Source organism: Mauremys reevesii, linkage group 21 (assembly GCF_016161935.1).
Source record: "Mauremys reevesii isolate NIE-2019 linkage group 21, ASM1616193v1, whole genome shotgun sequence".
NCBI classification, from domain to species: Eukaryota; Metazoa; Chordata; order Testudines; family Geoemydidae; genus Mauremys; species Mauremys reevesii.
Window position 1 is genome coordinate 10,012,054 of NC_052643.1, and position 25,026 is coordinate 10,037,079.

General features: G+C 40.7%; 1 protein-coding gene and 1 long non-coding RNA gene across 6 annotated transcripts in view; one reads left to right on the forward strand and one right to left on the reverse strand.

Moving 5' to 3' along the window:
* Nucleotides 1-25,026, forward strand: part of CTNNBIP1 (catenin beta interacting protein 1) — a 56,831-nt gene that overhangs the window by 22,710 nt on the left and 9,095 nt on the right. The window contains exons 2-4 of one of the 2 annotated variants that reach the window (XM_039509337.1): nucleotides 74-164; nucleotides 5,331-5,452; nucleotides 7,206-7,296. In XM_039509337.1, the coding sequence (XP_039365271.1) occupies nucleotides 5,357-5,452; nucleotides 7,206-7,296 (187 nt within the window). In that variant the 5' untranslated portion in view covers nucleotides 74-164; nucleotides 5,331-5,356. The remainder of the gene's footprint in view (nucleotides 1-73; nucleotides 165-5,330; nucleotides 5,453-7,205; nucleotides 7,297-25,026) is intronic. The other variant, XM_039509338.1, reaches the window with a different exon arrangement.
* LOC120387930 lies at nucleotides 511-23,407 on the reverse strand. Of its 4 annotated transcripts, none has more exons than XR_005590422.1 (3): nucleotides 23,178-23,407; nucleotides 19,522-20,084; nucleotides 511-772 (listed from the first exon to the last, which is right to left on the reverse strand). It is a non-coding gene; the product is annotated as an uncharacterized LOC120387930 (long non-coding RNA). The 4 variants fall into 4 exon arrangements; XR_005590421.1 differs by lacking the exon at nucleotides 511-772 and adding an exon at nucleotides 11,812-11,950; XR_005590420.1 differs by lacking the exon at nucleotides 511-772 and adding an exon at nucleotides 11,875-11,950 and having other exon boundaries at nucleotides 19,284-20,084.

Below are 25,026 nucleotides of genomic sequence, written 5' to 3' on the forward strand. Positions count from 1 at the left end.
GATTGGAAAAAAATGATAATTGTCTTGCTGTTTTTCAGTTTATATATTTCTCTTTAATATTTTATCTTCACAGGGCACTTTCGTTCCCCTTTTTTTCCAGTTGTGATCATTAATCAGGACTGAGCACTTGGGTTATCTGATCTTGTTTTTTTTTAAAAAAGCAGGTAAGTTGTATTTGTTTTGTATGTAATATCCTTAGATTTTAAAAAAGGGAACCTGGGATTAGGGGAGGGGGGGAATTCCATCATGTTGAACCCTATTGACTCCCACATGGTTCATCAGCAAGTTTGGGATCTTTAGACCCACAGCACAGCCCTCTGCCTGTCTGCCACTTGAGCTAACAGAATAACTGGTGGTAGTAAAAGGTTGTTATTCACTGTGGACCAGCCACTAGAATAAGATGAGACACAGTTGGCCAGTTGGAGTCACAACTTATTTATTAGAAAACAAAGGAATCCTGACTTGAGAAACATGGGTTTGATTCCAGGTTCTTAAGGGGAGTGTGCTCTAGTTGTTATAAACTCTCTACTGTATGTGCCCCCTATCTCTCCAGCTCCTGCTCTGTTTCCCCTTTAGCTTCTAATTTCCCTGCATTCAAGTCAGGCAGCTTCTTCCTTCACCACACTGTATGGGTAGCAGCTAAGGAGGGTGGACAGGATAAAGAGCACAGTGACTGTCTTCATGGTCTTAGTTCCAGTGCCCAGCACCAAAGCAGGCCCTAGCAGCCAGGAGGGAACAGATCCAGGAAAAAATCTGCTCAGCCCCTGCAGCCCTAGAATGGAAAACACTCTGTTACTCCAGGTAGAGGGGGTGGAGTAGTGCTTGCACAATTTGGTTGATGCATAAGAGCTGTGTGGGGATGGAGCATGCTCAACGAAGACAAAAATCTTAAGAAAACATAGCTGCCAAACTCTTAACAAGCCGCTCAAACCATGTGCGCACTGTGATTTTCAGGAGCTTATAACTTGGTCCAAATTTGGCCAGATTTCATGGGGACAACAAAAGGCACATCCCTAACACTGTGGGCAATCCCCTGCCAAATTTCAAGTCACTGCTCCAGTGCTTGGAGGCACTAAAACTTCTCGATCAAATAATTGTAAGAATTTTAATAGGCAAAACAACATATTTTCTTCTAACCTAATTCTTGGAAATGGCTCAACAATTTTAGCTTATACTTTAAAAAAAAATCAGAATTAGGCAAATAGCTGGCACAGAAAACTTCGGCATGAATGTCTAAAATTTGACAAATTTATAAGCAACTGAAAAAAGGGTCTTATAATGGAAAGTATTAGGTATGGCTGTAGTTAAGATTCATCCAGGCAGGGTTGTCAAGCAGTTAGAATTGCTCCCTATTTTTAAACATAAAGTCATCTGTACTACTAGAGAAATAGTTGCTTTTTATTTAAAAGAACAGCACAATTACTTTATGAAAATAAAAAAACCTAAGAGGGCTAATATCTAAAATACTGGGCTAACAAAATTGCTGAAATTTCTTTACTAAAAGTTCTGTTATGGAGCCCCAAACTTGCATCTCCACAGAAAATAAGTCCATTGAAGAGCAATGATTAACATGAGAGCTAACATTTTGTAAAATTCTAGTTTAGGTATCTCAGCCAACTACATCAAGGTAAAATCCTAGTGCTTGCCTACACTAGGCTTTTACAGCATTAGCTGTCTTGAAAAAATTCATCTTTTTTCTCAGTGTTGTGATGACCTATTAGATCTCACTGCTAAGGAATCTTTTTTGATACTCAGCTTAAATTTTCCTTTGCTCAGTTTCATCCCATGATTTTTCAATATGCGCTCATGGCTCACCTTAAACAATTCCTCTCTTGGCTTAGATAAAATGGATATTGTGTTCTGGCACCATTCTCCCGCATGCTTGGTTGTTGCTAAACCAGGCTCTGTTTAGTTTTTCCCTTTTATCACTTTTGATGCTTTTTAAATTATATATATTTATTTTTTACCTTTTTGAGGCAAGTTAAGTGACATGCTTTACTATGTAAATGGTCTCTCAAGTGTGGAACAAATCTAGAGATAACACTATTAAATTGTTTACCTTTGATTCAGTTCTGACTTTTGGTAGTCTTAAAAGTTGGGGTGTGATTGTTTATAATTACTCCAGCACAACCACTTGTGAGTGGGAAAACTCATTTATGGAATTGGGTTGGAAGTCAATTTCTCTGCTGCAAAGATGTTTGAATTCTAAATTCAGTAGTTTGAAATGGCGTATTCCCAACAATTTGCTTGGTTTTTGTCCTTGATCATAGTATGTTTTTCTCCCCATTCCCCTCAACCTTCTTCCTGTTTTGCTTCAATCATCTCCTTCCTTTTCATCCTACTCTATTTTTTTTCTCTCTGTTTTGTTTCCTTTGTCCTCTCTCAGGTTGGGGTAAAGTGAAGAGGAGTTGTAACCCTTCCATGGTTAAAGATCAACTGTTGAAGTGTGCATGGGGGGATTTCTCTAGGTGGGAGAGTGGGGCAGAAGTGGCGTCTCCCTGGATGTTTGTCTATGGTGCCACCTACTGGTAGATGATTGGTATAATTTTATCCACATTTAATATGCTTTAGTGTTAGCATTTCTTGGCATTTTTAGGCTTTTGTGGGGAGATTAAACACCTTTAATTTTTGGAGGATTTCTTGCTTTCTCCCCCACTGAAATATCTGATTCACCCATTCATGGGTTCAGATTATGAAGGGACACTTGACACTCTGGGTAGATGAAACCTCTTTCTGTACTGACTTGCTACAAGCTTGCTCTGTCGTCGTCTTCCAGGTTATTGGTGTATGAAGTGAATGAAATTGGCCCCATGTTGATCCTTTGAAGGTCTTACTTGTTTTTCCTTTCTCAAACTACTGACCCACATTAGGGCCTTGTCTCTGGATTCTGAACCAGTCAGTCTATTGATGCTTGTTCCTGTACTGGCTGCACTGGTAGATGGATGTGTTTGATAGCCCTTTAAAGTAACGTGGCATCCATAAAGCCAAGCACGGTATTCTGAAATCTAACCTGCTGAGAATCTGTGTGGTTCAAATGTCAAAGTGCATAGTGAAGCCTTTTACAAAAAGGGTCCAAAATCTGTAACCAGGAGAAGAGAAAAGAAATGTGGGTATGTGAAATGTTTCCAGAATGTTTTTTAAAAAGTGAATTAATATAAGGGTACAGCAGTTAATGATGGCATATGGTTCTGGATCTCAGCCTAGCCAGTTAAGATGTCATCCATGGATTTCCAAAGCTATCCCACATCCATACTTTTTAAGATCCATGATGTGAAGATCAAACTTGTTTCAAAATCATGTTAGTTTGTAGGCTAACGTATTGTGATCTCCCCTCTGATTATTTCAGGTGGACTTCCTAGTCCCTAAATTACTGCAGTTCTGTCTTTATTTATTTATTTATTTTATTTACTTGTAACTGAATCCTAACGGCTTGAATTTAATAGTTAGGCAGCAGATATGTTGATTCTTAATTTGTGCCATTGCTTAGCTGCGCTGCTGTTAGCTCCTGTGGCCTCATAGTATGACTGACTTGTGCAGATTGGAAAAGCTGGGACAGCAAAAATGAGTGTCAGCTGGCTCGCCCACACAGCAGTGCAAGGCTCCTGCTATTTTCCAACTTCAACTCTCTGCAAAACCCTTCCTTTTAATAGAGCTTTTCAACCATAAATACAAAATGAAGGAGAAAGGAATGGGGCAAGAAAATTTCAAGGTGGGGCTCTTAGAGTTCCAGAAGCATGAAGAGCAAAAGACTGTGTGAAGCCCATTATGGATCATGCAGTACAGATCTTACCTATGCAGTGCTTTGATGCACACTGCGGATAATAGTCCATCCAGATCAGGCATCTAGGTGGGATAAAGTGGGAGAAACTTGTGCTGCTGCTGCTGTCTGCTTTTTTACAGGGTAGATAGGATTGAATCTCCTTGGCTGCCAATCCAGCACCTTTCACTAGTGTTAAATTCACCTCTTTGCATGGTTATGCAGTGGAGAGTCATTCAGAATCACTTGCACACTTTTTTCACAGTGTCATATGGATCAGTTAATTATTATAAATGCTTTAATTAGATTGTTGCCTGTCTCATCGCATGCTTATTTATTCTCCATTGTTCACTTTCTTTTCACAGTTCAGAACAGTGGAATGTGTGGTATTTCAGTGTAAAGTTACTGCCATTTTTAATGGGAAAAACTGTTCCACCTTTTTAAGAGAAGAAATTATAATTTTTTGATTGTACTTGTTTTTCTGCCCTCTCTCAAATCATCTGTTGACTCAATTATAAATGAAATCAACATTGCATATTTACCAGTTGCTGGTTTTCAAACATAGCCATCTACATCAAAATCAGCACAAGGCAGAACCTCTTGCTGGGAACTTTTTCAAGTAGTGTTGGTGAAAGTATAGCTAAAGCTCACGCCTGCATTTTACCAGCACCTTGGCAGTACTGAAATAAAGTGGGTTGTAAGGTTTCTCCGTTACAGCTACTGCTTAACTTTGAATAATTACGGAGTCATCCAGGAATGCCAATATGTAACCTGAACTCTTTCCACATCCTAATTACTTTTTCTCTTTGAAAGTTATAATCAAGGAGAAAAGGAGAAGTCTGACTTGCTTTAGAAAAAATAAAATAAAAAAGCTTGTCTAAACCTGGTGCTCCAAAGTCTTTAGCAATAGTACCTTGATGAGTCTGATGTGTTCCCTGGATTACTGAAACCTGCCAGGAATCACAAGGCTGACAGCTCAGCACCGGGCTGAATTTAGAGAATGAAAACTAACTGCAGAAGGTAGTTCTGGGGACCAGTCTGCTAGATACGCAGTGTGGAGCAATACCTGGCTTACATCTCCATGAAGGAATTCCCTGGTGGGGATTAAGTTTCTGTGATGCACAGGTGGAGATGCCCAGAATCTTGCAGGATTGGGCCCTCTGTCATGAGGCCAGTAGATGAGCCTTTTTCTATCATGGTCTCTCTGCCGGTATAATTTAATCCCACGTACATGGTGTGAGGGAATACATGGCTACTCTGTGCCCTTCTCCAACCACACTCAATGGAGCAAGTGTTATGGAGGTGCAAACTCTGCTCAGCCAGCTCCTGCTGCCAGACTTGTGATGGGTTTATTTTCCAAATCCACTGTCTGGTTTGCTTTTTACAGTGGAATGACTCGGGCCTCTTCCCGCCTATTAGAAGTAAGATTACCAAAGCATCCCAGCCTAGTTGTCAAACCAACTCATGAAGTATTTTGGCCTATGGTGAAAAATAGGTGTTTTGGAAATAGAACTCTGCAGTTATGCATATCAAACCATAACTTCACTTCATTCTGGTTTTTTTACATCTGCAGGAGTCCCAGGAGCTGGGAGGAGGGGAATGAACCGTGAGGGCGTCCCCGGGAAGAGTCCGGAGGAGATGTACATCCAGCAGAAAGTGAGAGTTCTGCTCATGCTTAGGAAGATGGGATCAAATGTAAGTTTAATGGAGTTCTGAAAAAGTATCAGAACTTAACCACCTCCTTCTTTCCACCCTGTCATGGAATTTGTGACCAACTGGGGTGTTCCCATTCCCTGTCCCAAGGGCTAAACTCCATTAAATTCTTTTAAGATGGATTGAGAGGGGCCACTTGTTCTGCACTTCACTCTTGCAAGGCACATTTTGGTCATGTCTATACTACAGGGACTACAGCAGCGTAGCTATGGCATTGTAACTATGCCAGCATAACTCCATAGTGGAGAGACAGTTCTACAGCAGCAGAAGGGGTTTTTCCATCATTGTAGGAAAAATGCCTCTCTGAGCAATGGTTGCTAGGTCAACGGAAGCATTCTTCCATCAATGTGGCTGCATCTGCACAGGGCATTAGGTCAGCATATCTAGGGTGCTCAAGGTGTGGATTTTTCACGCCCCAAGCATCATAGCTATGTCGATTTAAATTTCAGCAGGCCATAGTGGCCTTCAGTGCATGAGGGCTAGTCTACATGGGGAACTTGTAGTGCACAGCAGCAGGGCAGGGTCCATACAGGCCAATTAGTCTGCATTAGCATATCACACACTAAAAATTACACCCCGCGAGTGGGGAATAAAGCAACATATAGACGAGCCCTAACTTTCTATTATTTCTGAAATAATGTTCATTGGCATGGGCAGGGGATGGTCTGTTTTTTTTTTTTGTTTTTGTTTTTTTGCCAAATTGTTTTGGCCACTGTTGATTTATCCAGAAATGATGCTTAGGCCAAAAATAAATTGTCAAGTGTGCAGTGGTTGAAATCGGGCCTGAACTTTTGCTGGCTTTTTTTGGTATACACCAAGTTTTCTAAATACTGTAATAAACTAGAAAATTAAAGGAAGTATTTATTGACGGTAGCTTTGAGTCCAATCTGCGGGTGGATGGATTCATGCATTGGCCACTGTTACTCTATGGCATTATCTGAGCTGGGATTGGATGAGATTCTAGGGGTACTGCTAACTGACCCAAGATCTAAGTCCATGTAGAGATCACTGATTCTAGGACTAGAATAGCAGGGCTGCAGTGAATATAGACATGGCTCATACACCCAAGTTTGTATAAAAGGGTTTATAGTTTTCATAATTTTTCAGGGAATTAATATAGTCTTTGTAAAATTAAAAATTGTAGATGAAAGTGGGTCTGATTTTAAAAAAAAATCTTAAAATTTGGGGTTTTTTTAAATCTGGACTGTGGGATTCTGTATTGATTGGGTCCCACTGATTTCTATGTACAATTCACTCAGTTAACAAATAAAAAGAAGTCTCTTCTAAGTGCAGCCCCATAAATTTTTGCCTTGGGCTCTAACATTCAAGCTAAGTTTTTTTCCCTCTTGCATGTCATCAGCAGTAATAGCATACTCATACTAGAGGTCAGAAAATGCCTTCAGGTATATTGTACAATTAACCTCAATTAGGTTTGCACAGTGAGGATATAAATCTGAAGATCTTGAGAAAAGGAAAAGTCACTCCATCCATCCTTGTGATAGTCCACTTTTCAAGTGAGTATGGTTGTGGGATTGGTACTCTCTGCTTTTGAAGTGTAAGACTCTGAAAAATCAGAATATGGTAGCAAGGGAAGAGTTGGGTCCAACTGGAGTCAGATGTTTTAAATGAATTAAATTTAAATTGTAAGTGGACTGATATGGGGAAGGCAGTGGTATTTGTCAATAGTCTGTTTCCTGCTATTCATCCTTCCTTTTTTTTTTTTTCACATTTCCAGTTGACTGCCAGTGAAGAGGAATTCTTGCGGACGTATGCAGGTGTAGTGAATAGCCAACTTAGCCAGCTTCCTCAGCACTCTATTGATCAGGGTGAGTACCAACAAAGGGGAAGATTTGCCAGTGCTTTCAATTTGTACAGCAGTTTTTCCTGTTTGTATAGGGCTTTCACGCAGCAACACTGGAAAGAAAAACATTTCTTTTAAAAAAAAGAAAAATGACTAAGTCCCTCCTCACTCTCCCCAAATTGGCAAAACTACTTCATAGAGGGGAGGTATAGTACCTGAAGCTAGTTTTAACTCATTTCCAGCTGGTGCTGTTCCTGAGGCATTTTGATCTGATGCATATTTTTGGACGATGTACATGTTGAACAAAAAGGAAACCTTAATTTGGATACAATGATCGACCATCAGAAAAAACATGCATCTATCTCCCCAGGTCTCTCTATCAATGGCTAGATAAGTGATCTGACTTGGTCTCAAATAAGGGAGATGTCACTTGAATTGATAAGAACTGCAGAAGTGGTTTGCAGCCCACAGAAAACTGGCCATTGTCCTAATTTGGTACATCTTCGTTCTTTGAAGAGGCAAAAGCTGAACGATCTTTGCTGTCATGGAAAGAACTGTCACATTTAGCTTGTCGTTCATGACACTGGTCATGATCTGCATATCCTAGTGGATTCGTTTGCCCTGTGCCTGCCAGGCTTCTAATGTCTACTTAATCTTTGAGCATAATCTTGGTAAGCATTGACTTAGGTACTTGTATTTGAGTAATTACATTCCACCTATATAAATCCTTGTAGTCTGAGAAATACACAGTTCATTTTCTGACCTAAACTATGGAGGAGTGTTACCATGCACTGTTAAACAGGTGGCTGCATCTCAGTGATGAGTGAAGTGAATCCTGGATGTATTTGGGATCTTTTAGGGTGAGCAGTTCTATAATAAATAGTATTGTTCATTGTAGTGTTGTAGCCTTGTTGTTCCCAGGATATGAGAGATAAGGTGACACTTGTCGGAGAGCTCTATAGATCTCAAAAGCTTGTCTCTTTCACCAACAGACAGTGGTTCAATAAAAGATATTACCTCACCCACCTTGTCTCTGTCAATATTATTCATGACTACTTAGAACACTGAAGGCCAAATTCTCCCAATTCACTGTAGGCCGTGACCGCCCAATATCTTCTGTTCATTCATATAACTGTATTTGTTTTTCTTCTTTTGGGACCATGGTTGAATTCCAGACATGTGTGGGGCACCCAACATCTCTGAATCTGCATTTACCATACATGCTGTGGCTCATCTGCCTGCGCTAGCTGTGGTCTGAATTTTGTCACTATCTCTCTAGCTGGGAATGATCTGTGGACTACGTTATATATGTTAAAGTGCACAAACTGCAGTCCTCCTTTCTGGAAAGATAGAAAGGAGATATGCTAACAGAATGTGAGCTCAACGCTTCTTTGTTCATCCCCATTCCTAAGGAAGTGCTAGCACATCATGAATTGCCTTTTCTCACTGACCATTTTACCTTTCTCAAAGTCGTGGACAGACTTCTCTGGTGGTAATAATCTTGCGGAAAGATTTTCCCTTTAAATTGACAGGGTCAAGTAGTGTATGCCCAGATTGGAAGTGCTTCTCTTCTCCTGCCTACTCCAGAAAAAAGGGGTGAAGGATGTTCACAGAACAATAATGAATGGAAATACTTCATGACTTTTTAATTAAAAACTTCTTTAGTGGGGAATTTAAACGTTTTCCTTTAGTGACGCAAACTCAAACACAGCAGCATGGCACTTGTGCAAGAGCATCAGCAGGAAACTGAATAAACAAAGTCAAACAATAAGAAGTGTATGAAAAGTAAGTAAGAGACTCTAATTTTCAGTTTTGAGTAAGCTAAGGTGTGTCTAGAAAAACAGGTAAATTGTTTGGGATGAGCGCCCTCTTTTAGTTGTGTTTATCTAATAACAGAGCAGTCTTAGATTACAGTAGTGCATATAAATATAAAAACAGATATAAGAAATACTTTAGAAGGAGGTACTGGGAAGATGAATCATTTAATGTTGAGGTTTATTCTTAAATGGAACAGTGCTTTTTATGTAATTTTGTAGTTAGAGGAACGTGGGATTCAGTAGTTTTCTGTTTTCTCCAAACTGTTTGGCTGTTGTATATGTGTGAATAAAATGGAAAAGTAGAAATAGATTTCTAACCCACACAATGCAGTCCTATCGCTTATGATGTTTTAATTAATGTACCTGCAAGCAGATGTTTGATCACACTGAAGTGAGGGCTCACACAGAATAAATTGGGTCGTTTAGCATCCACTCTGTCCTTCTCATTTACCCAAATATGTGAGTGGAGTGAAATGTTAGGAGTCCATTATAAGACTGTTCAGGTAACTCAGAGCCAGCAGAGTGAGGTTGAGTGCTGACCAGTATGAGAAATCCTCTTATCTGATTGGGTTCCATATTGTATTTCTGTAGTTCTGTGTAGCAAAACTTTCTTAAAAGAAATAGGGTACCCTATTGCACAGTATCTCTTATGCAATAGACAAAGATGGCTATTAGTTTTGAGGGCCCAGACAGGTGGTCCCCATGCTTCATGTTGGAGCTGTTTTAATGTATATTGCACATTATGATTCAATAAGTTTCTAGATTACATTACACTATTTCCCTGTTTCCATAAAGAACTGTGAAACATGATGATGATGGAGAGGGACATGTTGCAGTAAAACTTCCATATTTATTTTGATATTTGCTAAACTATTCCTTGTATTTTCATTTGGTGATGCACTGTGTGTAATCTTACTTAGATGGTCAGGTTGCCTTATTTTTTTTACTCACTGGGTATGAGGCTGGCTCTTGGTCTCTTGAATCTTTATCAGAGTTTTGGTGGGAGGGAAATTGTCTGGCACTGGTGTAGTTGTCTAATCCCAGACCATAAATCTGTTCTGTACCTCACTCCTTTTGAAGGGTTCTGCACTGGCTCAACTAAGTTCATATTATGAGATCTGGGTTTGATGGGGAAGTTGTTGACGAGCCCTGTTACCAGAAAGCCCAGATTTTAATATAGAATCAAACAGACATTTAATATAGTTGTCATTTAGAAAACAATTCCAAACACAACCTGCATAAACTTGCTCTTCAGTTTTAAATCTGCATGTTCATTCTTTAACCAAAAAAAACCCAACAAAACCCAGCAATTACTTCATTGCATTAAACCTCTGTCCCATGTTGGAACAGATAACTACTGACTTCTTTGCAGCTAACCTCCTTTATATTTCCTGCTGAGTCTCAGGAATCTCTGGCCATAGCCCGTCTCTCCTGGAAGTAAATTCCTCCCCACTGATAATCACTGTGATCAAATGAGAGCCAGTTCTATCTTTGAAGACCAAATCCGCCTGACCAGTTTTCCCCTTCAACTTTTGGAAACCTGACCACAGCCAGAGAAATCCACCTTTTTGAGAGGAGAAAACAACATAAAGAGAGAGATAATGGCTCACTAGCCAGAGACTGAGGTGGCAAATTCGAACATAGGTTAAGTAAAAGTGATGTGATGGGGCAAGGCCAGATGGCTACAGTGAAGTAGTGAGGAACAGGTATGTTAGCCCCAGGCTAAACAAATCCCTAGTACCATGGTAACCAAATGGCAGTTGCTCCAGGTTAATCAAGACACCTGGGGCCAATTAAGATCTTTCTAGAAGGCAGTGGAGATAGCTACATTGATTGGGACACGTGAAGCCAATCAAGGGCTGGCTGGAACTTGTTAAAAGCCTCCCAGTTAGTCAGTGAGATTCATGTGTGAGGAGCTGGGAGCAAGAAGCAAGAAGCTGAGAATGAGAGTGTGTGCTGCTGGAGGTTTGAGGAGTACAAGCATTATCAGACACCAGGAGGAAGGTCCTGTGGTGAGGATAAGGTGTTTGGAGGAGGCCATGGGGAAGTAGTCCAGGGAGTTGTAGCTGTCATGCAGCTGTTACAAGAGGCACTATAGACAGCTGCGATCCACAGGGCCCTGGGTTGGAACCCGGAGTAGAGGGCGGGCCCGGGTTCCCCCCAAACCTCCCAACTCCTGATCAGACACAGGAGGAGTTGACCCAGACTGTGGGTTCCACCAGAGGGGAAGATCACTGAGCAAATCTGCCAATAAGCGCAGGACCCACCAAGGTAGACGAGGAACTTTGTCACAGTGAGTAGTACGGAGAATAGGAGTTAAGTAAATCAGGAGTCCTAACCAACTCTCATTTGCTTTGAGGAACGAAGAGGAAGCTCTAATCTGTCATATTGGCATGAGTGTTGTAAAATTTATTGGTCTAGACTTTGACCATCCCAGGATTAATTTCTCCAGTTAAACTATCGCACTTAAGTATGTTACCACAAGGGCCTTTATTTCTTCTGTGGTATCATTTTAAGGATACATGTCAGTTGTGATGGATATGCCAGAAATCACATCAGACATCTTTATCTCATGTTGTCATGTTTAGTGTTGCTGGAAAAATGAAGAGTTCACTATGGCTTCAAAAATAAATTGATACAAATCCCAATGATACTAATGGCTTACTTTAAATCTAACATCTTAAGGGAGGCTCCCTCTCCACTAGATGGCAGTATCTCTTGCTGAAAACTTCTATTCTAGACACACAGTGAGGTACTTAAATTGTAATTTATTCTTCAAAACTTCTTAAAGGAATTTCTTTCTTCAGTTCTCCTCCTCCTCTTCTCTTTCATGGGATCTTCCTTGTCGTATGTTTTTTCAGCCTTTGCAAAGCACAAGCAAAAAGTTTTTGTTTAGGAAAGGGTATGTACATTTTTGGGCCCACCTACAAAGATTTGGCAGCCAAGTGGAAGTCCTGATTTCTTCTTCCAGCAATGTGACAGAAGAAGGGTACCTCTCAACCTCAATTGTCCTATACCATCTGTACCATCTCCTTCTCCCAGCAGACAGACCAGAAGGGGTTGGAATTCATGGCCCAACTTCTCCCCAGCATATGGAGCAACGTGTTAAAGCCAACAGGAGTCTTAGCATTCTAGATGATGCAATAGAACCAGAGAGGCAGACCTTTAGTGTTATACAAAACTATTTGCATCTCTAATTTAAGCATGCTGTAGAATAATTATGTACCGTACTTGGCAAGTTCAGCTTTCTTAAATTTCAACAGGCATGTTGTTAGAGGTTTGAGACAAACTCCTGGTTCTTCCTCCCTTCTGCCTATTTCCCTTGGAGATATGACTCTTCAAATGTTGTACAGACATTAACTAAATCTCTTCATGCTTGTGAAGCAGGGCAGAAAGGATCCCCATTTTAGCTGTCATGCAGTAGAGGCAGAGAGGTAAGTAATTCTCCCGAGGTCAACAGAGGATATTGAGATTAGAAGTTCTTAGGTCGTGAATTAGACTTTATTTTAAAAATAAAGACAAGAATTTAATATCTGTCCTAATATCTAAGTTGTGTACAGTATAATCCAGTAACGCAAAATGGAATAAACTGTACTTGTATTCTGCCTTTCATGTGACTATCTTAAAACACTTTGTCCTTTCAAATCAAGAAGTGCTAAGAGGACTGTGGACAACCATTGTTGTAACAAGCATGGTTCTGTTATGTGCTCAAGATTTGTTTAATTGGAAGGGGCATTGATGCATATATCAACCCACAGGACCTAACCAGATCAGCCACACCATCACAATGTAATATATGCCATCATATGCCAGCAATGCCCTCTGCTATGTACATCAAAGGATAAACGGACACAAATCAGACATTAGGAATGGCAATTTCCTATGCTCATGCAAAACATCTGTTAGTCTATGATACATATCAACCCTATGTGTACTTTGCTGCCAGCACTGCATGCAGAACCAATACAGATACATAAGTTAACCGCATTCTGTTCCATCACCTCATACTCCACAAAATGCCACCTGAAGTCTGTTTCTTTCCAGATCTTAGTGGTGGGAATATCAAACGGAAAGAAAAGATCATGATACATATTAAGCTGGCAGTTAAAACCTTTTTTCTTGAGCTTGTAAACTAAGCACACACAGCATTAGACATTCAGGGAGAATAAATATGGGATCCTAAAGCTTAATTTTGTTCGTCCTTAGACTTGTAACTATGATACCAATAAAAGATTTAGATCAACTTCCCACACAATTCTAATGCCAATGACAGTGGAGGCACCTATTTTCTCACCCAACTACAATCCTGGAGCCTTACATTTTTCCCTGTCAGGTGAGTATTTTTTACAGCAATTAGAGATTATGCAATGGAATTCACTCTGCAGAGCAAGAAAATCTCTTTACATTTCTGGATCTTTATAATTCCATTTGTTGGAATGTGGTGAAAGAGAGAGAGAATTTCATGGCCAAACCCTTTATGAAAGGGGTCCAGCCTCTGCTTGAGGATGGCTGCTCAGTCCAGGATGCAAGACTATCAAGCATGCCCAAAAGGAGATCTCTCCCCATCCAAGGAAGACAGAAGAACCTTGTGTGGGATCTGTGCTAAGAAGAATGGGAAGAACTGGCTTCAGGTGAATACCTTGTAAATTAGATTACTTCAGAAAACTCAGAAAAATGCTGAAGGAGTGGAAAGTCCAAGTGATCTTAGAAATCCTTCCTATCCCAAGAGTGAAGACAGAAGAATCTGGAAGTAAACCTGTGGCTGTGTAAGTGGGGTAACGGTAGAGGGTGTTAGTTGTGGAACATTAGTTGTCCTATGGGGACAGAGGGATGTACAGTTTGGATGCCCTTCATCTCAGTAGAAGGGGGAACCAGTTTGCTGGGGCGACAGGCTGGCTAGACTAATTAGGAAGGCATTAAAACAAAAGGGATGGATGAACAGAGCAAACGAGCACTCATTTAGCACAAAATCAAGATGTTAAGAACAAAATTAAGGCACCAAGGGACGTGAAAAGAAGAAATTATTTAATTGCCTATAAACCAATGCCAGGAGTCTGGGTAATAAACAAAAGGAACTGGAATTTCTCATTGAGCATAAATTTGATATAATTGATATTACTGTAACCTGGTAGGAAGAGTTGCATGATTGAAATGTTTAAGTCACTGGTTCTGAACTCTTTAGGCAGGATCCAGTGGGCAAAAAGGGGAATGGAAGAGGCATTCTGTCAAGTGTCTACCCATTTTTGAATCGCTGACAACCTGAAAACAAATGATCTTGAATGCTTATGGATCAGTGTTCTAATAGATAAAGCACGAGAAGTTGCAGATTTTTAACAGTGAGGGTAATTAATCATTGGAACAGTTTACCAAGAGTCGTGATGGATTATCACAATGCTCCCTTCTGGTCTTAAAATGTATGGATCTTGACACAGCAGTGAGTTGGGAGTCTGTATCAGTTGTGAAATAACTGTTCGTATACAGTTTTGGAGATGCTTTATTTCCAGTTAATTGTAAATGAAGATTTCTAGATGGCAGAGGTACTTAATTAGGGTTTCCTGTAGCTGTGCTAGATAAAGACTGCAAAGGAGATGTCCACAATCTTGTAAGTAGGTCATACAGTCTCAGTCATATTGCAGTTTGTGTTAGTCTGTGTTTGGGGCAGTCTGTACCTGTGAAATGCTCTCCTAGGACAGCTAGCTGGGTTGCCATACATTCACCTGAGACAAGACCACTGAAGTCTTCCTTTTGTTGTGTTCCTTGGTAGCTTTCGTGATAAGGACCTGTCAGCCCATTTGAGTGAGGCTATTTTTGTGTCGGCTGAGAATCACTCTACAACTAGGGTATCTAGTCTTATGTGATGTTACTTGCAGCAGCAAGACGGTGCTTCAGAGGGAGTAAGCCTCCCTCTGAACATTGTTCCAGTCATAAACCTCCAATGAGCTACTATTAATAAAACCTGAAGTTTAAATTACAACCTTGATAGTCGGCAAAAGGCTTTAGGGGATTACAGGATCTGTCAGAAATAGACACTAATAATCTCTAACTGTAATCAAGAAACACCTTAAAATTCCCATAATATATGTATTTAAAAGATAGCCCCAAAGGAATAGACTCAGAATTTTTTCTGCAGTTTGCTCTTATATTCTAAGGGGGGAAAACAGATCAAAATCTGGTGCTCTTAGATCACTCACTCTGCTTTCCAAAAACTATCAAATTATAAAACTTACAAACTCCTGTTCTAGGCTTAGTCATGTACCTCATTTTACATTTGTGATTGCTGCTCCCCTGAGATGCCTCTCAGGGGATGTGCTATAAGGGTGAATTTGACAGGAAACTGTGCAAGCTTCAAGTGTAGTTTGATTCTGTTGTATTTCTCTGTGCAAGTCAGGCAATGAACTTGTTCCAACAATCTGTGATATACCACCCTTGTTACTCTAGCAAATGTCAAACCAAATAGCATGCAACTGATAATACTGACTTGATTATTCATAATTTTACTGTAATAAATGCTATGAACAAATAAAATGTGCCTGGATATAGCAAACAGTTTTATAAAGGTAGCTGTGGGTCTGAATTCTAACAATCAGATTTGAGTTCCTCATTGCAGTCCTTGTGCTGGAGTGAGAGTAGTCTAGGGCTGGCTCACCACTCTGTGCACTTTGACAAGCACCCCCACATGGCCAAAATTGGGAGATAATTGATTAGAACCGGATGACTTACCAGTTAACAAGGGGATTCATCTCGTCAGCTGGGGACGGTTAAAAGGGAGACAGGGAGAGGCGGAGGCTGGAAGGAAGGGTAAAGAAGCCCAGGATCTCAGAAGTGAGACTTCTCTCCCCACCCTCTCATCTTGTGACTAGGGGGCATGTTGAAACTTGGTGATGGGACATGAAGGTGCATAAGACGTAAATAAAGGACACCATGGTGAACTGACATAAAAGTGTGGGACCACTTGCAAAGAGAACCTAGGGTGAGGGAGCAAACCCTGAGAGAGTCTCCTACAAGACAAGGGTCACAGAGGAGGCTACTTTCTGCAAACTCCTCATCAAAATCTTGACTGTAATTGCAGCACATCTCTCCAGGTGCTGCTGCTTTAACATGGACCAGTGGCTATTACTGGTTAGAGTACAGGACTGAGAGTCCACACGCATCTGGGTTCTAGCCTCAGTTCTACCACTGACTGCTCTGACCCTTGGGGCAAGTTCCTTAAAATCACTCTGCCTCAGTCTGCCTATCTGTAAAATATGGTAATTCTTCCTTATTTCACAGGCGTGTTGTGAGGTATAACTGTTTGTTTGTGAAGTATTTTTGAAAGGTACTAAAGAGTGGTGAAATATTAGTGGAAGGGATGGAACTATGGGATGAGATGTCTCTTATCAGGAAAAAAAAGTATGACTGTATGAAAGCACCAGAGTTCTCTACTCTTTCACCTAGTCAGGGAGACTAAACTTTTTTGAGCTTCATGTCTCCCCCTCCCCATCCCTCACCATTTACACTAATGAGAAAAAAAAGACAGCAATATTTTACAGTTATGGTACTAAATGCAGCTGTAACAGTGTTGTAACCATATCATGTTGGCACCATTAGTGTAGAGTTTTTATAAGTGTAAATTATTCCTCTTTCACCACTCCAAAACATTTTGTAACTAAGACTCAAGGTTTTTCCTCATGGGCTCAGAAGTCCTGAAAGATCTAAGGAACTAAGTAATTTCCATCCATAAATACATGCTTGGGGGGGATGTTGGTCTCCCTCTTCTCAGTTATCTATTTTGATCTATTCCACACTAGTCCCTCTCCCCCCAACTGCAGCAAATACTAAAGCGATTCAGACTATAAGCTTCTTGTGTTTGAATTTGTGAATCGATGGCTTTCCACCAAATTTCCATCACTCTTCAAATGTATCTTACAGTGAAGTGTTCAGCTAAACATATCCTTGTAAAAAATACAGTATTTCCCTTTTCTTAGCAAATTTTATTTTTAAATTGTGCTTGGCTACTGCTATGTGGCTGAACTGGAAAACAGAAGCTGTACAGCTATTAAGTACAGTACCTGGATTTCACTTCTAAGGCCCTGGGGACTACACCACTGTTGTTCCTATAGCAACAGGAATGCCATGCTCGTTCTTAAAGAAAGCAAGTCCCTTGGGGAGGACAGAGCTGAGCTGCAAACGCACACTGGCTGGGATAAAGACACTATCTGGATGTTAGAGTTTTAAAAATAAACCCACAGTATAAATTGAGAAGAAGAGATTATTACCGTGAGATTTGGGGTAGTTGCTGAGGAGGGGTGGAGTTGTTGGCTAGAGCATCTCTTCTACTGAGTTCTTTTCTCTTTCTATACACACATAGCTTGTCTGAGTCTATTCCTTCTATAAAGATGCGTATTACAATTTTAGGGTGCCAAACCTGAGATTTAGGGAAAGGGTTAAACATTGAAAGGTCTTTGAGAGTAGGTGGTGGAGACAGGAGAAGAGGATGTGTAAACGGTTTGAGCCAAGGAGAGAGACTTATTTTTCCAGTTCTGCATCCTTCAAGTAAGCTGCTTGAGATATTTAACCCTTTAATCCCTAAAAGCGCCTTAGATGGCTTAGTTTCCTTGTGGTTGCAAAGCAGTCAGGGCAAAGGGGATAGATTTGTTACTGAAAAGATACTTGAAATAGCTCATTCGATGTTGTAAAGTGTTAAATACACTTTTTGTATCACTTTTTAAAATGTAAGCTTTGTATTTCTGACTCAACTGAATGTCTGAACATGTTATTGACAGGGCTGAACCACATTACACAACACATGATACAGAAAGTATGACTGACTCATGCTGAAAAGGTCTGTGCCAGCAGCTTAATCGTATATTCATAATTTATAGGGCCGGAGGAATATCATATTGAGTGGACTTTCTAGTAGAGTTTACTTTCTAATGTAGACACAGCTTGTGTCTCACTAGAACAATTTACCATGCATCACTTATGAGTCACATAGGAAAGGTGAACTACTCAGGTAAACCTTGCTAAGGTGGAGTTTCCTGTGCTGAAGGACAGCTCACTTAACAATGTTCTTTGTCAGTCTTTTTGCTATCACTTCTTTGAAACTGATTCCCAATGATCAGCAGATGCACTTGCTGGAGAGTGCTGAGCTCAGTGGCTGCCTGCAGCCTTCCCTACTGTTCAGCTCCGTTCACTAGTCACTTGACCGTCAAGTAATTTTATGTGTGTCTTAGGGCATGTTTTGCCTGCCTTTTAAAGGGCCAAATGGCAAGACTGCATGAATAAATTCATATAATCAAAGCAGAGATGTTTCCATATTCAGCTGAACAAGCTGAGGTTCTAGAGTGCTGGGAAAAGATGCTGTCACAGATGACTGGCCCACAAGGTGCCAAATTTCCTCCTCTCCTTTGCCACCCAAATTAGATTTTGTTTCTTTAAGAAATTACTCCTTCTTCCCACCGGTTACTAATCTTTGAAATTAAGTGCTGCAATGGTGTTAAATCCAAGTACTATCACTGAGTGAGAACCTGCAAACTGTGCAAGATGCTGGAGATGGTACCCAACCACATATGTGGACAGGATATTTTGCTATTCTGGTTCCATCCATCCTCTCTCCCTGCCACTTCTATTCTTATGTGTCAGCAGTCTGAGTGAAAATGACAAGCTCCTGTCTCTTTACTGATGTGGCTAGGAAAGCAGAGGCTGCTGTAATAGGCATGCATCTGCAATTGCAACAACTCCTGCCAGCCAGCAGGGGTATCTTTCTTTGGGTTCAATTTTGAAATTGGGATTTTAACGCTATTGCAGCAGTCTATTTGGAAAGTTAATACAGGGGAGATTTATCACTGATGCATCTTAACATAGAATATATGCTATTTAGGGGTAGTGTTTAAATATTAGGTCTATCAACCAATGTGTATAAGAAAACATTTTAAAAATAAAGTAATGGGGGTGCATACACCTACCTGGGCCCTGAAAAACTTTTGTTGATAAAGGTTCTGAATGTCCAATCTTGTTTAGGGGGTGGTGGTTTTGGGAGTGGGAGGGTGGGACATGGAACAGGGCTCTGGAGCTTATATTCCTACCCTCAAATACAGATTCATAATATGAGTTTGTATTTGAAGGCAGAAACGAGTGCCCAAGGACTCTGAAGGGTCTTGAAGAGAGGGGTTGGGTTGCATGAGCAGGAACTGGAAGGTCAAGTCTGAGTATGTACCTTTTCATTGTTTGATATACCTTAATTACTGGAAGTGTAAATGCCTAATGAAGGATGTGCTCCAATATAAATATGGTTCAGGACCCTATTGTCTGGATCACAGGCTTTTGGCAAAGGTCCATCTTAACTTCGAAAACTCTGCTGGGTTTTTTTTCATGTCAAAGAAAACATCCATTGTGAGAGCCAAGTTAGTTTGGGGCTGAGGTTCTGTTCACTCTAAGCCTTGTTGTCCTCTTACCAGATGGAAGCCCCGGCTCCATTCTCTAGAGATACTTGTCGTGGTAAGTGAACACAGGCTGCTTAGCAAACTTGTTGTGTTGTGGGTTTTATTTAGTTCTGGGTATCTGGGATCATTGGAGTCGACTACAACACTGCTGTCTCTTCTAAGAATGCAGGTATGGTATGAACTTTCCCTGGGCAAGTGTGCCCAAACTTTCTGCTGTAATATCTTCATACAGTCTAATGCTCTATAAGCAGGTTGTGAAGGGTGAAAGATCTCATGACAGAGTCCACTCCAGTTCTATTGCATATACGCTAGCTGTCCCTGTTTAGGAAGGATGTGTTCTTCAAGTGCTGGTCCCAATGTGTACTTCACACATGGATATGCATGTATGCCATTAGAGTCTGGAGATTAACAACATGTAGTGTCCTTTGGCCCACACAAGTGCAGTTGCTCTCCTCATGTTCCAGACAGAGGGTGTAAGAGGTTGTGCAGGCCAATACCTTTCCAGTTCCTTTTTACCACTGCAAGGCCTGAGTTGGAATCCTGTGTCCAGATTTCTGCAGCTTCTTCCTTCTAGCCTGTAAATAGATATTGTAAATAATTTTTGTTAGCAGAGTTATTTTTTATAGTATAGTTAGTATAGTTTGTTCCCCTCTCCTCTTCTTGCCTCTCCACCCCCACCTTATGGGGAGCCCCTCCTCACAGTCTGGGACCAGAGTCACAAGGTTCAGGAGTTCTCTTGCCCTTGCTCCTTCTGAATGACACCACTAATGCTGCCTCTGTGAGGGTGAGATGCATATCTCTGCGAAGTGCAGCATCTGCTGCTCATCTCCACTGCGAACATGGGAAGGCTGCGAGCATATGCTGAGGAAACAGATCTAGTACTTGACACTTCAGTACTGCCTTCTATCCAAGAAACTCAAAGTGCTGGCACACAGTCACCTCCCCCAGGAAGTAGGTCTCTGTTTCAGAGGGGTAAACAGGGCATAGGGGGTTGAAGTGAATTTCCATAGGGGACCACGGCAGTCTGGCACAACTGGGACCTAGAAGTCAGAACTCTTCATTCCTAGATTAACTACCAGACTCAGTCTAAGGACAAACCTAAATGATTTAAAAAACATGCATAGAGATGCAGTTTTACATATGTTTTTTCCTTCTTTCATTGTTGTTGCCTTTCTCTCCCTCTAGCTCCACAACTGTGGGCTGATTCTGGGGAGATCACCACCTTTTAACAGGCTTCACGCAGCACGGGTATCTTGTTTACTTCTGAGCATAATTTGGGTCTGGTTCTGTCAGGTCTCTGATAAGGTCTTGCTGATGAACAAGGTCTGCCCCCTGCACCTCGGTGCCTTACCATGCTTTTATTATTATTTGCGGTGTTGTAGCTGTGTTGGTCCCAGAATATTAGACAGGCAAGTTGAGTGTGGCAATACCTGTTATTGGACCAACTTTTGTTGTGGAAAGAGACAAACTCTTGAGCTTACAGTTACACAGAGCTCATCTTCAGGTCTGGACTAGAAGAGCTCTGTAAGCTCAAAAGCTTCTCTTCCCACAACAGAAGTTAGTTCAGTAAAAGATATTACCTCGTTCGCCTTGTCTCCCTGTTTTGACAGCTCATGCAGGGCCTCAGGCCCATATTCCACCATAAACTCCATTAAACCCAGTGGCAGAATACCTAGGCAGAGTTGGATGAAACTGAAATGAGAACTTTGTGGGATTGAACAGTATTTTGCCATTTATAGTTACTTTAAAACATGGATCTCAAAGTGCTTAGAAATGCTCATTAAGCCTCAACCCCCCCATGAGTTCTTTCCATATTACAGATTGAGAAACTGAGGCAGAGAGGTTAAGGCAGTTAACCTTAAGGCAGGTTACAGCAGTTTTTGGAATGGAAATCTAGGCTTTGGAGAGTCCTCTGAGTCCATTTGAATCATTATTGAAGTCAATAAACTATAAAGTTCCTTATGATGTTAAACCAGCATATGAAGTGCAGCAGCCAGAGGGCACAATTGTGTGTTGGAATTGACTAGGCCTGACGCTGTCTAGAAACCTGAACCCATTGTGAGAAACAATCAGTTTCAAAATAAGGTGGAATAGTTACGGGGTTTAAATTCAGCCGGAGTCATCCAGAGCGGAGCTCTGGTAAATATTTTCAAACCTGCGGTAGCCCCGGCACACCCCGCCAGGCTGAAGCCCCAGGCCCCAACACACCCTGTTCCCTACGGGGCTGAAGCCCTGAGATCCCTGTCCCTGCAGCTGAAGCCTGGAGCCCCTAATTGGGGTGGGGTATGGGGGACTCCAGGAAATACTCTCTGAGAATTTAAGCCCTGGATAATTGTGTGCTCATGGCCGAACATGGACATACAGCTTCAGATTTCACAGCCTGTCAGATAAATTATCTATGGCTTGTGCTGTTTGGACAAACAGTGGCTCTCTGTAATAATGTATCTCCTTCTGCCTTAGCTACACAATTTATTAGACTTTATAGTTGGGAGTATTGGAATACAACAGAGGCTTGCTTCTGTTGCAGGATAGGAATGTTCTGTTTTGTTTTTACCCTCCAGGCCTACTATCTGTGAATCAGTATTACATGTCTGCAAATTTCTTTGTGCTGTACATTATGTAGTGCCTTCTGCTTACTCACCCATCCACCTGGCTGCCCTGCGGGGTGTTACCTGTCTTTTGATGGATTATTGTTATGTTTAAATGCAGCTGCTTGAGGCTCTTGCAAACAGTGGTTTGGCTGTAACTACCACATATGAACACATCACCCCCTGAATCAAAAAGGGATGGGAGGAGGAAGTAAAGCTGTTAAAGTTTGTGTAAAAAATCCAGTGTTGATTAACTTTATCAAAAACTACTGGAAGGGTGAGAGCAATAGGGACCGCATATGCACTACCACACCGGAATGCTGAGCTGGAAAAACACCTCATGACAAGATGAGATCAATGGAAGGACCTCAAAGGCTGCCTCTTCTCATGCTTCCCTTCTTCCCTTCCCTCCCCCCAACAAACAAACACACACCCCTCAGCTCCTCATTCCAGCTCTGCAACAGGCTTCCTGTGTGACTTTGATAGTCATTTATTCTCTCTGCTTCATTTTCCTAGGTGTTGAAAATGGGGACAGTTTCATTTTGTAAAGTGCCTTTTACAAATGTATAACCAAAGAGTATTACAATTGGTAACTTACACAAATGTGATTTTTTTTTCCTTGAGCACAAACAGCACTTTACAAAAATATAACCTAAAATAATAGGATAAGATTTAGAGTTGCCATAAAATAATTTTTAAACCTATTTTAAAGGGAAAATGGGCAAACAAATCAAACAAGAGTTAGAATTACCTGGGTAGGGGACTGGTATTTACAATTATTATAGATTACTAGCACTGTAGGAAACAGCTAGATTGGAGAGATCCCAGTTTTTATTAGGTGCATGAAAACATTTTCAAGCTTAAATATAACTTGTAGAAAAAAAGGGATAGATATGTGAGCCACATGCAGCTGATTCAGTTGCAGCTAGAACGGGAAAATTGCAATATAATACAAAAGATGCTCCTACATCTACTTAAAAAGAGCAAATCAGTCAAATTATATCAAATATATTAAAGAATATCAAAAAGGCAGCCATACTCTTGATGGTTAATGTAATAATAAAACCTGTATGTACTTACTGTATTTCATCCAAGGATCTCAAAGAATTTTACAAAGGTGGTTATTTTTGTTTATTTTACAGTTAGGGAAACAGCTGTTCAGTGACTTGGCCAAAAGCTAAGTTAATGGAACCCATATTTTTTGACTTAAAGGCCCCTGCTGTTGTCACTAGACATACTGCCTCTTCAGGTCAGGCCACAAGAAATGAAGCTCTAGTGAAATTAATAGCAATTGAGGATCTTCAGCATGGTTATAAAGTTTTTTTTTCTTTCAAAATAGAACTTACCTTATGACTTCATGTTAGATTTTTGTTTGTTTGTTCACCTCATCATTGGAATACACGGGCATTTCCTGTGCCCCAGTCTGTTTCCCAGTAGGAGGTTCAAGTAAATGGCAGGGTAAAGAGAAGCTCCTAGCCCAAGAGAGACCCACACAATTCACTGGGTGGGGCTGCTGAAACCATGATGTGTATTTCCCAAAACTGTCTTGAATATTTATTTTTACTGCAGCTGTTTAGAACAGGAGCTAGCAAGCTGTGAACATACTATTCAGAGATCTGATTTGACTGAGAAAGCCAATGTGAACTGCAAAACTCCCAGCATCTGCTGTGTGGTTAGAGATATTTATTGCTCCTGTCGTGCTTTGCATACTGCTCTATGCTGGCCACAGTGAGCAGTGCAAGGGAACAGCATAGAAAGCTAGGACTGTTGGGTTGTAGAGATAAATCAGTTGAGAGACTTAAGGAGCTTGTGGATTATCTTGAAATAAGTCTCTCTACTTACATAAAATCCACCACAAGAATTTTTTAAATTGAGCAAAGGGAAGAAATGAAGAAAACAATCAACTGTTAGCCAACCTAGCTTGTCTGCTGTGTTGGGTGTGATACCTTCTGTGATATTACTGTTGCTAGGAGACCTTGCTTGTTCTGGAACTACATAGCAAAGGCACCTTTAGTTTAAAGGGGGATGTATATTAAGGGAATAGGAAAATTGGGGCGAATACCAAGACATGGGATGCCAAGATCAAGCAATGTCCTGCCCGTTCTGTTTAACTGTTTCAGTGTTGCACCAACTATCAGGAGCTCTCTGCGTTAAATTTCTCATATGATGCTTATTAGAATCCTTACTAATCAATACCTGTTTGATATGGAGGGTAATAGTTAAAAGATGCACTGCTTTATTTTTAAAAAAGAAAACACATGCAAACCAAAATGACTCCTTAGCCCCTGGTTTTAATTCCCTTCTTGGATATACAACTTAAAACAAATTGCCTGAGAATATAAGAATTACTGAACATAAATGTCATAAGTAGTACTTTTGTTCTTTGAATTACATTAGCAGGAGGAATTGTGGTCTAGAGATTTAAGCATGAACATGGGAGTCGACTCCTAGGTTCTGTACCAGGCTCTGCTCCTGACTTTGTGGTCTTGGGTAATTCCATTTGTACCTCAGTTTCCCCAATTATAAAATGGGGATAAAATGTACTGTGCAAGCCTCCAATAAAACGGGTACAGTACAAACTGTATTTTAAAGTCTTAATAAAATTGGTTATCAACCTGTCTTTGTGTTTTCTTTCCTTACCCTTTTCCAGCTCGCTGTACAGAATTTTGTCTCAAAGCAATTAGCCACTCTTGTTCTTCATTGTCTATTCATTAAACACTGTTAGCACAGAGACCAGCTGATTTAGCTTCAACTGAGATGTAAGAGTTTCAGCCAAGCCGAGCTGAGGTATCTCAAAGGTGAGAGAAGGGGACCCTTGTTCAGTATAACGCAGCTATTAAAAAAAATAAAAAAATGCCATGGTACAGAAGCTGTAATATACAACTTCTGTCACCAGTTCAACACCCCTGAGCTGCTGTGTATAGATTCA